This window comes from Nerophis ophidion, linkage group LG08 (genome assembly GCF_033978795.1).
Source record: "Nerophis ophidion isolate RoL-2023_Sa linkage group LG08, RoL_Noph_v1.0, whole genome shotgun sequence".
Classification (NCBI taxonomy): Eukaryota; Metazoa; Chordata; class Actinopteri; order Syngnathiformes; family Syngnathidae; genus Nerophis; species Nerophis ophidion.
In genome coordinates this window covers 65,715,951-65,730,138 of record NC_084618.1, presented here as the reverse complement: position 1 = coordinate 65,730,138, position 14,188 = coordinate 65,715,951, and the positions used below count along the sequence as shown (strand labels likewise).

The 14,188-nt window shown below is 39.8% G+C and overlaps 1 protein-coding gene across 2 annotated transcripts in view; it reads right to left on the bottom strand.

The window, feature by feature from the left end:
• The window catches only part of si:ch211-180a12.2 (uncharacterized), a 54,746-nt gene that overhangs the window by 850 nt on the left and 39,708 nt on the right, over positions 1-14,188 (bottom strand). For both annotated transcript variants that reach the window (XM_061909424.1, XM_061909425.1), the window contains exons 9-12: positions 13,847-14,101; positions 13,435-13,782; positions 4,484-4,744; positions 2,860-3,153 (exon numbers count right to left, since the gene is read on the bottom strand). In XM_061909424.1, coding sequence (XP_061765408.1) covers positions 2,860-3,153; positions 4,484-4,744; positions 13,435-13,782; positions 13,847-14,101 — 1,158 coding nt within the window. The remainder of the gene's footprint in view (positions 1-2,859; positions 3,154-4,483; positions 4,745-13,434; positions 13,783-13,846; positions 14,102-14,188) is intronic.

Sequence of the window (14,188 nt, the reverse complement as noted above, 5' to 3'; positions counted from 1 at the left end):
ACCCACTACTACCGACCACGCAGTCTGATAGTTTATACATCAATGATGAAATATTAACATTGCAACACATGCCAATACGGCCTTTTTAGTTTACTAAATTGCAATTTTAAATTTCCCGCGAAGTGTCTGTTGAAAACGTCGCGGAATGATGACGCTTATGTTGACGCGTGCTTGTGACGCTGTTGGTTGGAGCGGACATTTCAGCCCAGCACCACTCACGGCTAAAAGTCGTCTGCTTTAATCTCATAATTACACAGTATTTTGGACATCTGTGTTGCTGAATGTTTTGCAATTTGTTTAATTAATAATGGAGACTATAAAGAAGAGTGCTGTTGGTGGAAAGCGGTGGATTGCAGCTGTCTTTAGCAACCAAAACACAGCCGGTGTTTCTTTGTTTGTTGTGAAGCTTTAATATGGAACAGAGCGGTCAAGCGAACATATTCTCTACCACATGTCAACCAATTGTGGTAATAAGTCGGCTCTTACCGGAGACATGAGCGGAGCTTGTGTCGTTCTTCCTGCGGCAGCTGTCAAAGAGGCAGCTGCCACTTTCTTGGCTACTCCATGGCTTCCATCAGAGACACTGGCGGTCACCACACCCCTCCGACTTTCAGGTATGACTTTATAATCTCACTAAAACACTGGTAACACAATAAGCAGATAAGGGATTTTCCAGAATTATCCTAGTAAATGTGTCTAATAACATCTGAATCGCTCCCTCTGCGGTCACCTTTTTTTTTCTTTTTTCTAGTGCTTCACTCTAACTTTCCTCATCCACAAATATTTCATCCTCGCTCAAATTAATGGGGAAATCGTCGCTATCTCGGTCCGAATCGCTCTTGCTGCTGGTGGCTATGATTATAAACAATGTGAGGATGTGAGGAGCCCGACAACCCGTGACGTCACGCGCACATCGTCTGCTACTTCCGGTACAGGCAAGGCTTTTTTATTAGCGACCAAAAGTTGCAAACTTTATCGTCGATGTTCTCTACTAAATCCTTTCAGAAAAAATATGGCAATATCGCAAAATGATCAAGTATGACACATAGAATGGATCTGCTATCCCCGTTTAAATAAGAAAATCTCATTTTCGTAGGCCTTTAAGCATTATCAATCAATCAATCAATGTTTACTTATATAGCCCTAAATCACTAGTGTCTCAAAGGGCTGCACAAAACACCACGACATCCTCGGTAGGCCCACATAAGGGCAAGGAAAACTCACACCCAGTGGGACATCGGTGACAATAATGATCCAGTGGGACGTCTGTGACAATAATGACTATGAGAACCTTAGAGAGGAGGAAAGCAATGGATGTCGAGCGGGTCTAACATGATACTGTGAAAGTTCAATCCACAATGGATCCAACACAGTCGCAAGAGTCCAGTCCAAAGCGGGTCCAACTCAGCAGCGAGAGTCCCGTTCACAGCGGAGCCACCAGGAAACCATCCCAAGCGGAGGCGGATCAGCAGCGCAGAGATGTCCCCAGCCGATTATCTTGATATTATTCGTACTTCCTACAACACGTTTGCTATGAGTGTTTTGTAAACCACCAACTCGGTGACTCTAAATAAAAGAAAGCAAATGTGAGTGCAACCAAAAAGAGTTAAGCTTTTACCAAATGCAGCAATCATAAATGAAGTGTACAGCGCATACACAATGTTGACATCTAGTTATCTTTTGATAAATTCGGAGGAAAACACCCATGCTCGTAAACGGCTCCTGCAACAACAACAAGGCAACAAACACTGCTGTAGACGTGAAGTTGAATCATGAAACTCAACCTTACTCGAGCAAAAACGATACATGATTTATCCGGGAGGGTCTCGATACCAATTTCCTTGACCCAGCCAAATACAAAGGAGTTGTAGACCTCCATGCTTTTCCAAATTTTCATCTGTTTTGGCGTGGAGAACAATGTCTGGAGCACAATATAGTTTTGACATGTCTGGGAACCATACATGCCAACCCTCCCGATTTTCCTGGCAGACTCACGAATTTCAGTGCCCCTCCCGAAAATCTCCCGGGGCAACCATTCTCCCGAATTTCTCCCGATTTTCACCCAGACAACAATATTGGGGCCAGGCCTTAAAGGCACTGCCTTTAGCGTCCTCTCTCACCTGAAAAGGAGACTGTTATATGTGTCTCCGTTATCCATAGGTTTATCTGTGACCCATAAAGTAGGCAGGCACGGAGCTATTTCTCAGCGTGTGTTTATTCCAGCCAGCACGTTATTACACTGACACACAACATCCGGATTCCCATCATCCATTGTTTCAAAACTACGGCAAGTAGTAATGTCCAAAAACATAACGGAGACGAAGCAGAAGAACGAAGAAGAGACATGGCGACAACGAGTAAGAAGAAGTACGCTTGCAAGTTCCAAAATGATTGGAAAATATAATTTCAGTTCATCCAGGACAGCTCGAAGGGGAAAGGGGTATGCTGCCTGCAAATTTTCTCCATTTCTCCATTGAACACGGTGGCCGAACGGATATACTCATTTATGAACGGATTATTTATATATATATAAGAAATATGTGAAAATATATAGACACGTCCCCCCCATCTTCTGAATTTGGAGGTCTCAAGGTTAACAAGTATAACCCTTCATCACTCGACAAATATTTTGGGATGAAGTATAGTGATAGATTCTATTGCATAGTTTGATTCGTTGCTCATTTCTGCTTTTTTGCAGGAAGATCTCTGCCTCTGGCGTACTCAGATAGTTTATGCACTGCTTGTTGTACAAAAGCCAACTTGGCTTGGTTGACCACCACTGTTTTTTTTACTTCTGGGAAAAAGTCACGTGACGGAATACAATCGGCGCTATTTGTGATGTTTCGTGTGTCCTAATACCTGTCCAGCTTCTGTAAACAGGAAGTGTGAGTGCAGGGTGTGTCAGCTCCACACACACCCGCAGGCGAGCCCTCTCGCTCTCTCCGCTGCCCTGCCTCAAATCCACCTTGTTGATGTGCAGCGCACCGGAGTCCCACTCTCGTTCCTCGTCCTCCTCATCGCTTCCCTCATCCACATCGGACAACTTTGTTTCTTCGTATTTTTCCACATTATTGTTGTTGTTCTCTCCGTCCTCTTTTTCGTCGATGTAGGCTATCTCATCGGCGTCCGGGTCTGTGACCACTGCTTTTGTTTCTGTAACCAAAACAGAATATAAAATAACCGTCATATACTGCGGTGCCACTTTGTTTCTCAAATGGAAGCACTTTCCTGCACTTTGCCATGAATTGATTAACGTGGACCCCGACTTAAAGGCCTACTGAAATTAGATTTTCTTATTTAAACGGGGATAGCAGGTCCATTCTATGTGTCATACTTGATCATTTCGCAATATTGCCATATTTTTGCTGAAAGGATTTAGTAGAGAACATCAGCGATAAAGTTCGCAACTTTTGGTCGCTAAAAAAAACCTTGCCTATACCGGAAGTCGCAGACGATGACGTCACCCGTGTGAGGACTCCTCACATCCACACATTGTTTATAATGGGAGCCTCCAACAAAAAGAGCTATTCTGACCGAGAAAACTACAATTTCCCCATTAATTTGAGCGAGGATGAAAGATTTGTGGCTGAGGATATTGATAGCGAAGGACTAGAAAAAAAAAAGGCTATTGCATTGGGAGCGATTCAGGTGTTTTTAAACACATTTACTAGGATAATTCTGGAAAAATCCCTTATCTTTCTATTGTGTTGCTAGTGTTTTAGTGAGATTATATAGTACCTGATAGTCGGAGGGGTGTGTCAACGGGTGTCTTGACGCCAGTCTCTGAGTGAATTAGTCACGGCAGCAGCAGCACGACAGAAGTGCTGCTGATATCCAGCAAGAGGCTACTTTTTACCACAATTTTCTCACCGAAACTTGTCGTTTGACAAGTGGTCGGGATCCATGTTCGCTTGACCACTCTGATCCATAGTAAAGCTTCACCTCCGGGAATTTTAAACAAGGAAACACCGTGTGTTTGTGTGGCTAAAGGCTAAAGCTTCCCACCTCCATCTTTCTACTTTGACTTCTCCATTATTAATTGAACAAATTGCAAAAGATTCAGCAACACAGATGTCCAAAATACTGTGTGATTGCACGATGACAAGAGACGACTTTTAGCCGCTAGTGGTGCTGCGCTAATATGTCCCCTCCAACTCGAGATGTCACGCGCACGCGTCATCATTCCGTGACGTTTTCAACAAGAAAATCCTCGGGAAATTTAAAATTGTAATTTAGTAAACTAAAAAGGCCGTATTGGCATGTGTTGCAATGTTAATATTTCATCATTGATGTATAAACTATCAGACTGCGTGGTCGGTAGTAGTGGGTTTCAGTAGGCCTTTAAACAAGTTGAAAAACTTAATCGGGTGTTACCATTTAGTGGTCAATTGTACGGAATGTGTACTGTGCTGTGCAATCTACTAATACCAGTCTCAATCAATCAATCAATTCAAACATCTTTTTTTTTTTCCAAAATAGTTACTTATTCTGTGCCTGTTCCTTTGTTTTGGAGTCCGACTGTGTGGTCCTATGGACTTCTCCAGAGCGCACACACTCTTGAGCTCCCTCAGCCCGTCGTCCCCGATCTCTTCTGTCTCATTGGACACCAGTGGCGAGAGGGTAGTGCCGCCCGCTGTCCACTGTAGTTTGACCTTGGGGTGACCCCCCTTTAACATGAGAGAGAACACGCCCACGCCTAAGTTGCTCCAACACACCGAAATGGACAAAGGGATAGTGGGAGCAACTGTGAATGAGGAGAAGTGCAAAGTAAGTCAATCACAATCTATTGACATTCATTTAGTACTCTGTAGTGCTTCACCGGACCCACCATCACTAGCTAGTATTTTTTAGTTAATACAGAGTAGTAACTGCGAGATTATTTGCATTAAAAAAAAGTCCACTCCCTCCAAAAAAATCATCAGACTTCAATCAATTGATGTTGTGTAACTGAATGTGTTTTAAAGTACAATACAGTATACAGCAGACCCGTGCAAAATACGGCCTGCCAGCCAAACGTTCTACATCATTTTTTTAGACCTTTAACATCAAAACTGGAGCCGCCATTATGATGTGCAGTGCTGCTTTTAAATCACCGCAAGTTTTGACCTATAGAAAGTATTTCAATGGTTAAAATCTGCGCTTTTGGGTGTTATATGAGTTATTACGGTAATCTACGTCACAGCAGCTCAGACGAAGAACAACGCAGACTGGGCGGGGTTTGCCTTCAGAGCAGCCAGCCCGAAACGCGTGTGTTAGAAACAGATGCAGAAGCAAATTTTTACGACAAATTTCTGCATAAAAGTGATGATATATGATATTGTACGTGTCGTTGCATTCATATTTTGCTGTTTTCTTACATTTTTGTTGTGGTTTTTTTTTTGTTTGATTGCAAAAGATGTCTATCGAGGAGCTGGTTTGAGAAGTAAAAGAGAAGCGATGTTCATGTGTTGTTAATATTCAGTGTTTTATTGTTCATAGTCAATAATAATAAAGTAATATTGTAAATCCCACGGGCTTTACGGTGGAAGAGGGGTTAGTGCGTCTGCCTCACAATACGAAGGTCCTGCAGTCCTGGGTTCAATCCCAGGCACGGGATCTTTCTGTGTGGAGTTTGCATGTTCTCCCCAAGAATGTGTGGGTTCCCTCCGGGTACTCCGGCTTCCTCCCACCTCCAAAGACATGCACCTGGGGATAGGTTGATTGGCAACACTAAATTGGCCCTAGTGTGTGAATGTGAGTGTGAATGTTGTCTGTCTATCTGTGTTGGCCCTGTGATGAGGTGGCGACTTGTCCAGGGTATACCCCGCCTTCCGCCCGATTGTAGCTGAGATAGGCGCCAGCGCCCCCCGCGACCCCAAAAAAGGGAATAAGAGGTAGGAAATGGACGGATGGATGTAAATCCAACTTTCTATAATTTAATCTACATTTTGGGTGTCCCATTCAGTAAAAAAACTGGGGAATTCCATTCCAATTTTTTGAGGAGATCTGTCATAACTTTTTTAGAATTCTATGAGACATTGTGACTTTTGGTATTAGTGTTCCTGAAAAAAAGGGACCCAAACACACATACTGTACAGCAGATTTTTACAGCTAAATGTGTATATATAATTTATACACACATACACATTGGCCCCCCCCAGACACATTTTTCTCTCTCAATGTGGCCCCCCAAATCACAATATTTGCCTAGCTCTGGTATACAGTATGGCAGTAATTTTAATGTGTAAAAGTGAATATAAAATGTGATTAATTACTGTAAGAGGTATTTTAGATTGGAGTACCAAAAATATTTGTATTTGGAATTTTTCTGGGTATGTCTGTTTTTTTTTTTTTTTTTCAGTAATCAAGACGCATGGACAACAATCTACACGTCACTGGTGGACAAAATGGGAAAGATTTTTTAGCAATATTACCAAGATGAAAGAAGGTTGTTTTTGTGTTACTCAAACGAGAGAGTTGGGTCGAAAATAATGCCAAGATACTTTACAGTCGCTTTGTACAATTGTTTTAATATTGAAGTTGAATGTGGTATCCTTAAATAAGTGCTGGAATCAACAGAAAAAGGGATGCAAAACCTTGCTAGACATCCATTGTTTAAAATTAATAGGACACGCCTCCAGATGACAACAATCTGGCGTGTTGGTCAGCTCTAGAAGCATGTAAAGTTGGGTGTCATCAGCAAAACAGTGAAAACTAATGCTGTGTTTATAGTTTGTTTGTGATGAGTGCATTGCATGTTACCTTAACGTATTCCGAGGCCTTCTGATATGGGATACACAGTGCATCGGGGGGGATTCTTTTTTTTTTTTGTCATGAAAAAGGGAAGTTTTTTTGGGTTGGTGCACTAATTGTAAGTGTATCTTGTGTTTTTTATGTTGATTTAATTAAAAAAATAAAATAAAAATACATTAAAAAAAATAAATAAATAAAAATTAATAAAACAATTCTTCTGCGGCCCAGTGGTTGGGGACCACTGTTGTACATGATCAATGGTATCAAAAACTGTACTGAGATCAAAGAGCAGCAAGACAAATGACTGGTCAGCATCCATAGTTAACAACAAAGCCTTAGTTACTTTTGCGAGGGCCGTCTCAGTAGAGTCAGTTGCCCTGAAACCAGACTGAATGGGTTCACAAAGATTTTTAAACACCAAGTATTCATGTAGCCGCTGTGCAACATTTTTTTGCTAGGATTTTAGAGATCAACAGCAGGTGCGACACTGGCTGGTGGTTTAGGAGGTCAGAATAAAGTTTATTTTTATTTTTAAGCGGATGAAGGTTTAAATTTATGCCTTTAATTGAATCTTGTTGTATTTACCGGTATTTACAATGAAATTAAAAGAAATCTATCTATTTAGGGGAGGGATGTCAAACATGCGGTTCAATCCGGCCCGCGAGATGAGTTTGCTCAGTGTAAAATTGAGCTGCATTTCTAAATTAAAGAAACTGCTGTTCTAAAAGTGTCAGGCTTTCCCCTGACAGTTTGTCTGTTTTAGTTTTTTCCTCTGCATTTGTCTGTTTCCTCTGTGTTTAGTATCTCCTGTCTTTAGTTCCTGTCTAGTGCTCTTATTTTGTCAGCTTCCTGTCTTGTTCCCTGAGTGCTGTATTCCTCCTCAGCTGCGGCTGATTGGCACCTGGCCACACCTGTCGCCAATCAGCCCGCTCCTATTTGTACCTGCTTTTTCTTGTGTCAGTTGCTGGATCATTGTATTGTCGTTGCCACATGTCACTCTTGTCGTGCTACGTGTCCTTTTTTTACAGCTACTACCTGTCGTACTACATTTTGTCCTGGTCGTCGTAGCGGTAAGCTGTTCTAGTTAGCCATTAGTTATTTCCAGTTTTTCTGTTTACTATCCACTAGCTTCCAAGCTAAAGTTCCTTTTTGTTTTCTAGCTTCCCGTGCTAGCTCCCTTAGTTTGTTAGTCCGCCCACATGCGTGCTTTTTGTTTGTTCTTGTTTAGTGTTAATCAAATCATGTTTTCATATTCTATGCCTGCCTCCGTCTCTGCATCTTGGGGTTCATCACCAACTAACTGTGACAAAAGTGCCCATTGGATGTCACAGTAGCAATTATATTAGGCAAGCAAATAGTTTATATGGGGGCAAGCAAGTATACCAAGCATGAGGTACATGAGGTATAGGCGACTCCTACCCCTCAACCCAACATACAAACCCCGTTTCCATATGAGTTGGGAAATTGTGTTAGATGTAAATATAAACGGAATACAATGATTTGCAAATCCTTTTCAACCCATATTCAATTGAATGCACTACAAAGACAAGATATTTGATGTTCAAACTCATAAACTTATTATTTTTTTTTTTTGCAAATAATAATTAACTTAGAATTTCATGGCTGCAACACGTGCCAAAGTAGTTGGGAAAGGGCATGTTCACCACTGTGTTACATCACCTTTTCTTTTAACAACACTCAAACGTTTGGGAACTGAGAAAAGTAATTGTTGAAGCCTTGGAAGTGGAATTCTTTCCCATTCTTGTTTTATGTAAAGCTTCAATAGTTCAACAGTCCAGGGTCTCCGCTGTCGTATTTTCCGTTTCATAATGCGCCACACATTTTCGATGGGAGATAGGTCTGGACTGCAGGCGGGCCATAAAAGTACCCGCACTCTTTTTTTTTTACAAAGCCACGCTGTTGGAACAGGTGCTGAATGAGGCTTGGCATTGTCTTGCTGAAATAAGCAGGGGCCTCCATGAAAAAGACGGCGCTTAGATGGCAGCATATGTTGTTCCAAAACCTGTATGTACCTTTCAGCATTAATGGTGCCTTCACAGCTGTGTAAGTTACCCATGCCTTGGGCACTAATGCACCCCCATACCATCACAGATGCTGGCTTTTGAACTTTGCGTCGATAACAGTCTGGTCCTGATGACACGACGTCAAATGTTTCCAAAAACAATTTGAAATGTGGACTCGTCAGACCACAGAACACTGTTCCACTTTGCATCAGTCCATCTTAGATGATCTGGGGCCCTGTTCGCAATTAGCCTGCACACCTGTGGGGTGTTCCAAATAAGTTTTTGATGAGCATTCCTCAACTATATCAGTATTTATTGCCACCTTTTCCAACTTTGTCACGTGTTGCTGGCATCAAATTCTAAAGTTAATGATTGGACTCTCGCGACTGTGTTGTATCCATTGTGGATTGAACTTTCACAGTATCATGTTAGACCCGCTCGACATCCATTGCTTTCCTCCTCTCTAAGGTTCTCATAGTCATCATTGTCACCGACGTCCCACTGGGTCATTATTGTCACCAATGTCCCACTGGGTGTGAGTTTTCCTACCGAGGATGTCGTGGTGGTTTGTGCAGCCCTTTGAGACACTAGTGATTTAGGGCTATATAAGTAAACATTGATTGATTGATTGATTGATCAGTTTGAACATCAAATACGTTGTCTTTGTAGCATATTGGACTGACTATGGGTTGAAAATGATTTGCAAATCATTGTATTCCGTTTATATTTACATCTAACACAATTTCCCAACTCATATGGAAACGGGGTTTGTAAAACAAATATGATTAAAGTAAAAAATTGGTAACTCACTTAAAACGCTGGATGAGACACTGCACATTGATATACCGTATTTCCTTGAATTGCCGCAGGGCATATAGTATGCGCCTGCCTTGAATTACTGCCGGGTCAAACTCGTTTCCCAAAATAATTAGCGCATGCTTAGTATTACCGCCTGGTCAAACTCGTGACGTCACGAGTGACACTTCCCCTGTCATCATTTTCAAAATGGAGGAGGCTGATTTCAATACCGGTAATTTGAAATCGCATAAAGGGAAGAAAATTAAGAGCTATTCAGTAGGATTTAACGTCCAAGCTTACATCACACTCAAATTTTTACTGCATACCTTTGGTAAGTGCTGGAGTGAGAAGAGGTTTTAAAATAATTAGCGCATGCTTACTTTTACCGCATGCCTTTGGTAAGCGCAGGCGTGAGAAGAGGTTTTAAATTAATTAGCGCCCCGGCGGCAATTCAAGGATATACGGTAGTTCTGTGAAAATGATTTCTTCTGTGCAAATTTAAAGAAAGTCCACAATGGAAATTACAAATGAGGTACTTGATACATATAAGCATTTTTATTTATGCCACATTTTGTTTCTGTTCAATCATAGATGGGCTGTGACTTAAAGTTTAATTAGTTTGTAGAAACACTGAGATTAAGTCTAATTTCACTGTGTTTTTAATGGTGTTTTTTATACTGCACTCATTTTTTTCCTCAATGTTTTACTAACTTGAAGTGTTTTGTCAAGAGGATTATTTGTGATATGTACATTTTCAGGATGTCCTTATTCTGTTTTGGCCCAAAATAAAACAAATAAAACAATATGAATTTGTCGTAGTTGTATTTTTAAGTTATTATGCCATGATTTTACCTGTCGGGCCCGTGTGGGAATACATTTTTCTTCCATGCGGCCCCTGAGCTAAAATGAGTTTGACACCCCTTATCTAAAGGGAACAGTACTGGAGGAGAGTGATAAGTTAATAATATTCAGCACCGATGGTCCTAATGTTGCAAACAACTGCTTGATGAGTTCCCCAGGAAGTGAATCAACATGATGTTTGTTTTGTCTGATTAACAAGTCGTGAGAGTTCCTCTAAAGTTACTTCTTCAAACTGAGAGAGATTAATTTGGAGAGCATTTCCACTCTAGCTGCAAACAGTAGTGATTAAATCATGATATAACTTGTACTAATACATTTGTCTCATTAACTTTGTACTGTAGTACGGATTTGATAATAAAAAATAAAACAAATTTACTCGTAAAAAAAAACAAAAACACAAAAAAATAATATAATTAAAATAAGGAACAAACAAGTTAATGTATGTATTTTTTTTCTTATGTAAAATACTGTATATTTACCTATGCATTGTGTCAGAGTAATGCCCCACTAGAGCCACCAAAGGGTTTTTCTTCTTTTCAAAAGAGAGTAGTGATTCAATTGTGTGCTTATTTTTTGTAATATTGTCATAATACTGTCTCATAGTCTGTATACTGTAATACTGTTTTGGAAACACCATCCTATAAAAAGTACCAGTAGTCAAGTTTCACAACGACAATAAAGACATTAAATGGAGAAAAATATGTGCACTAGTAATAAAAACACTAAAGTGAAAAAGATTATCGAACAAACGATTGATTGTATATATTATTATCTCTATGTAAAAGTACTGTATATTTAATAATTGTGCAGAGTGCAGTGCCCACTATAGCCACTAGAGGATAATGTTTTTCCAATATAGAGTAGTGATTCAATTGTGATTATTTGTAGTACTAATCGGATAATATTGTCAGAATTCATGTTAGTAATCATAATAAAACACATTAAAACATATGTGGACTAGTTAAAACACAATATTATATTAAGGAACAAATAATTTAATGTAATGTAATCTATTATTTATATGTAAAGTACTATATATTTAATCATACAGTAAAAAATTGGCCCTAGTGTGTGAATGGGACTGTAAATAATGTCTGTCTATCTGTGTTGGCCCTGCGATGAGGTGGCGACATGTCCAGGGTGTACCCGCCTTTCGCCCATGTGCTGCTGAGCTAGGCTCCAGCACCCCCCGCATCCCCAAAAGGGACACGCGGTAGGAATAATTGATGGATGGATGTATTTGCGCAAGTCCGCAGTGCCCCACTAGAGCCAGCCGAGGGTAATGTTATTCTTCAAGAGCAGAATGTTTGTAGTACTGTATTGTACTTCTCATACTACTCATACTGTTATCTCATAACCCTTGTATTGTAAAGCTCTGTTGGAAGTGCTGTCCTGTATAAAAGTATTCAGAATTCCTAATGACAACAATGACAAAAAAAGTTGAAATGATGTACCTTGTAAAAAAAAACCAAACTAAAATGTTATGGATTTAATTAACAAATGCTTGTATGTATGTAAGTATGTATGTATATATATTTATATATATAATTATTTATATGTAAATTACTGTGTATCTAAACCAGGGGTCACCAACGCGGTGCCCGCGGGCACCAGGTAGCCCGTAAGGACCAGATGGCAGAACGCTGGCCTGTTCTAAAAAATAGTTCAAATAGCAGCACTTACCAGTGAGCTGCCTTTATTTTTTTAAATTTTTATTAATTTACTAGCAAGCTGGTCTCGCTTAGCTCGACTTTATTAATTCATGGAGAGACGAAACTCAAATAGAATTTGAAAATCCAAGAAAATATTTTAAAGGCTTGGTCTTCACTTGTTTGAATAAATTCATTTATTTTTTTTACTTTGCTTCTTATAACTTTCAGAAAGACAATTTTAGAGAAAAAATACAACCTTAAAAAGGATTTTAGGATTTTTAAACACAGATACCTTTTTACCTTTTAAATTCCTTCCTGACAATTTAAATCAATGTTCAAGTACATTAATTATTTTATTGTAAAGAATAATAAATACATTTTAATTTAATTTGTCATTTTAGCTTCTGTTTTTTCGACAAAGAATATTTTTTAAATATTTCTTCAAACTTATTATGACCAAAAAAAATACTCTGGCAAATCTAGAAAAATCTTTAGAATTAAATTTAAATCTTATTTTAATGTCTTTTGAATTTCTTTTAAAATTTTTGTTCTGGAAAATCTAGAAGAAATAATTATTTGTCTTTGTTAGAAATATAGCTTGGTCCAATTTGTTATATATTCTAACAAAGTGCAGATTGGATTTTAACATATTTAAAACATGTCATCAAAATTCTAAAATTAATCTTAATCAGGAAAAATTACTAATGATGTTCCATAAATTATTATTTTTTAATTTTTTCAAAAAGATTCGAATTAGCCAGTTTTTCTCTTCCTTTTTTTACGGTTGAATTTTGAATTTTAAAGAGTCGAAATTGAAGATAAACTATGTTTCAAAATTTCATTTTAATTTTTTTTGTGTTTTCTCATCTTTTAAACTGTTCAATTAAGTGTTTTTTTCATCATTTATTCTCTACAAAAAACCTTCTGTAAAAGGAAAAAAAATGTACGACGGAAATACCCTTTTTTTTAATATATATATATAGATTTATTTATTAAAGGTAAATTGAGCAAATTGGCTATTTATGGCAATTTATTTAAGTATGTATCAAACTGGTAGCCCTTCGCATTATTCAGTACCCAAGAAGTAGCTCTTGGTTTCAAAAAGGTTGGTGACCCCAGATCTCAACATTTTGGTTTGTGCAAGGGTGCATTACCCAACTACAGCCACTAGAGGGTAATGTTTCCTTCGAACATGTACTGCATCACTACGTAGTAGTGGCAGAACGATGAAATGATTGGGCTAACCTCCGCATTTTTTTAACAAGTGGTTTGATTTCCAATTATGCCGAGCAACAAGAAGACAACAAATAAGCCAAATCTGACTACCTTTCTAAATTTAAAAATGCAGCTAATTGAGTGATTCTTACCAATGTCAACATTTTTCCAAAATCTCTCAATGGGTTCATGCAGGGAAGCATGCTCCACTCTGCATTTGATCCTGTCCCCCCACTGTCTTTTCGCCTGGTGGGCTGTGGTCCTCAAAGTGGCAGTGGTTCTGTAGAGCCTTGGCTGAATCTCCATAGGGCCCCACAGCTCCCCCCCCTCCATAACCTGGTCCTCGCTGTCATCTTGCTCGCCTTTCCTCACCTTCAGCCAGGTGACCGTCACGTTGGGAGGGTAGAAATCTGTGATCTCACACCCGAGGGTCAAAGTCTGGTCCGTCGAGGGGGAGGCGGCGCTGATGATGTCGGACACGTGCGGCTGCTTGATGAAGCCTGGAGAAAAAGTGCGAGGCGTTAATGTTAATATTGTCACACAACAATCGGTCTGCCTTCTGACCTCTGGTCTCGCGGGTGACCGGCTGCTTGAGAGCGATGTGATGGACGCTGACCCACACTCTGGTGCCCCCTTGCTCTAATTCACTGCGAGGTAGTTTACACTGACTGGAGGCTGAAAAAAAGCCCTCAGGATTGGGTCGAGGGCAGGACGAGGCCTGGGAGGCCACGGGGCTCAGCTCGCCCCCCTGGCAGAACCAGCGAAATGTGATGACGTCCGGGTGGAAATGGGATGCCCGCACCGTCAGACGGATGATGTCTGGACAACAATTTACAGATAAATCTTGGGAACATTTTTGATGCTACTGTAGAATGGGGATTTAAAGGCCTACTGAAATGAGATATT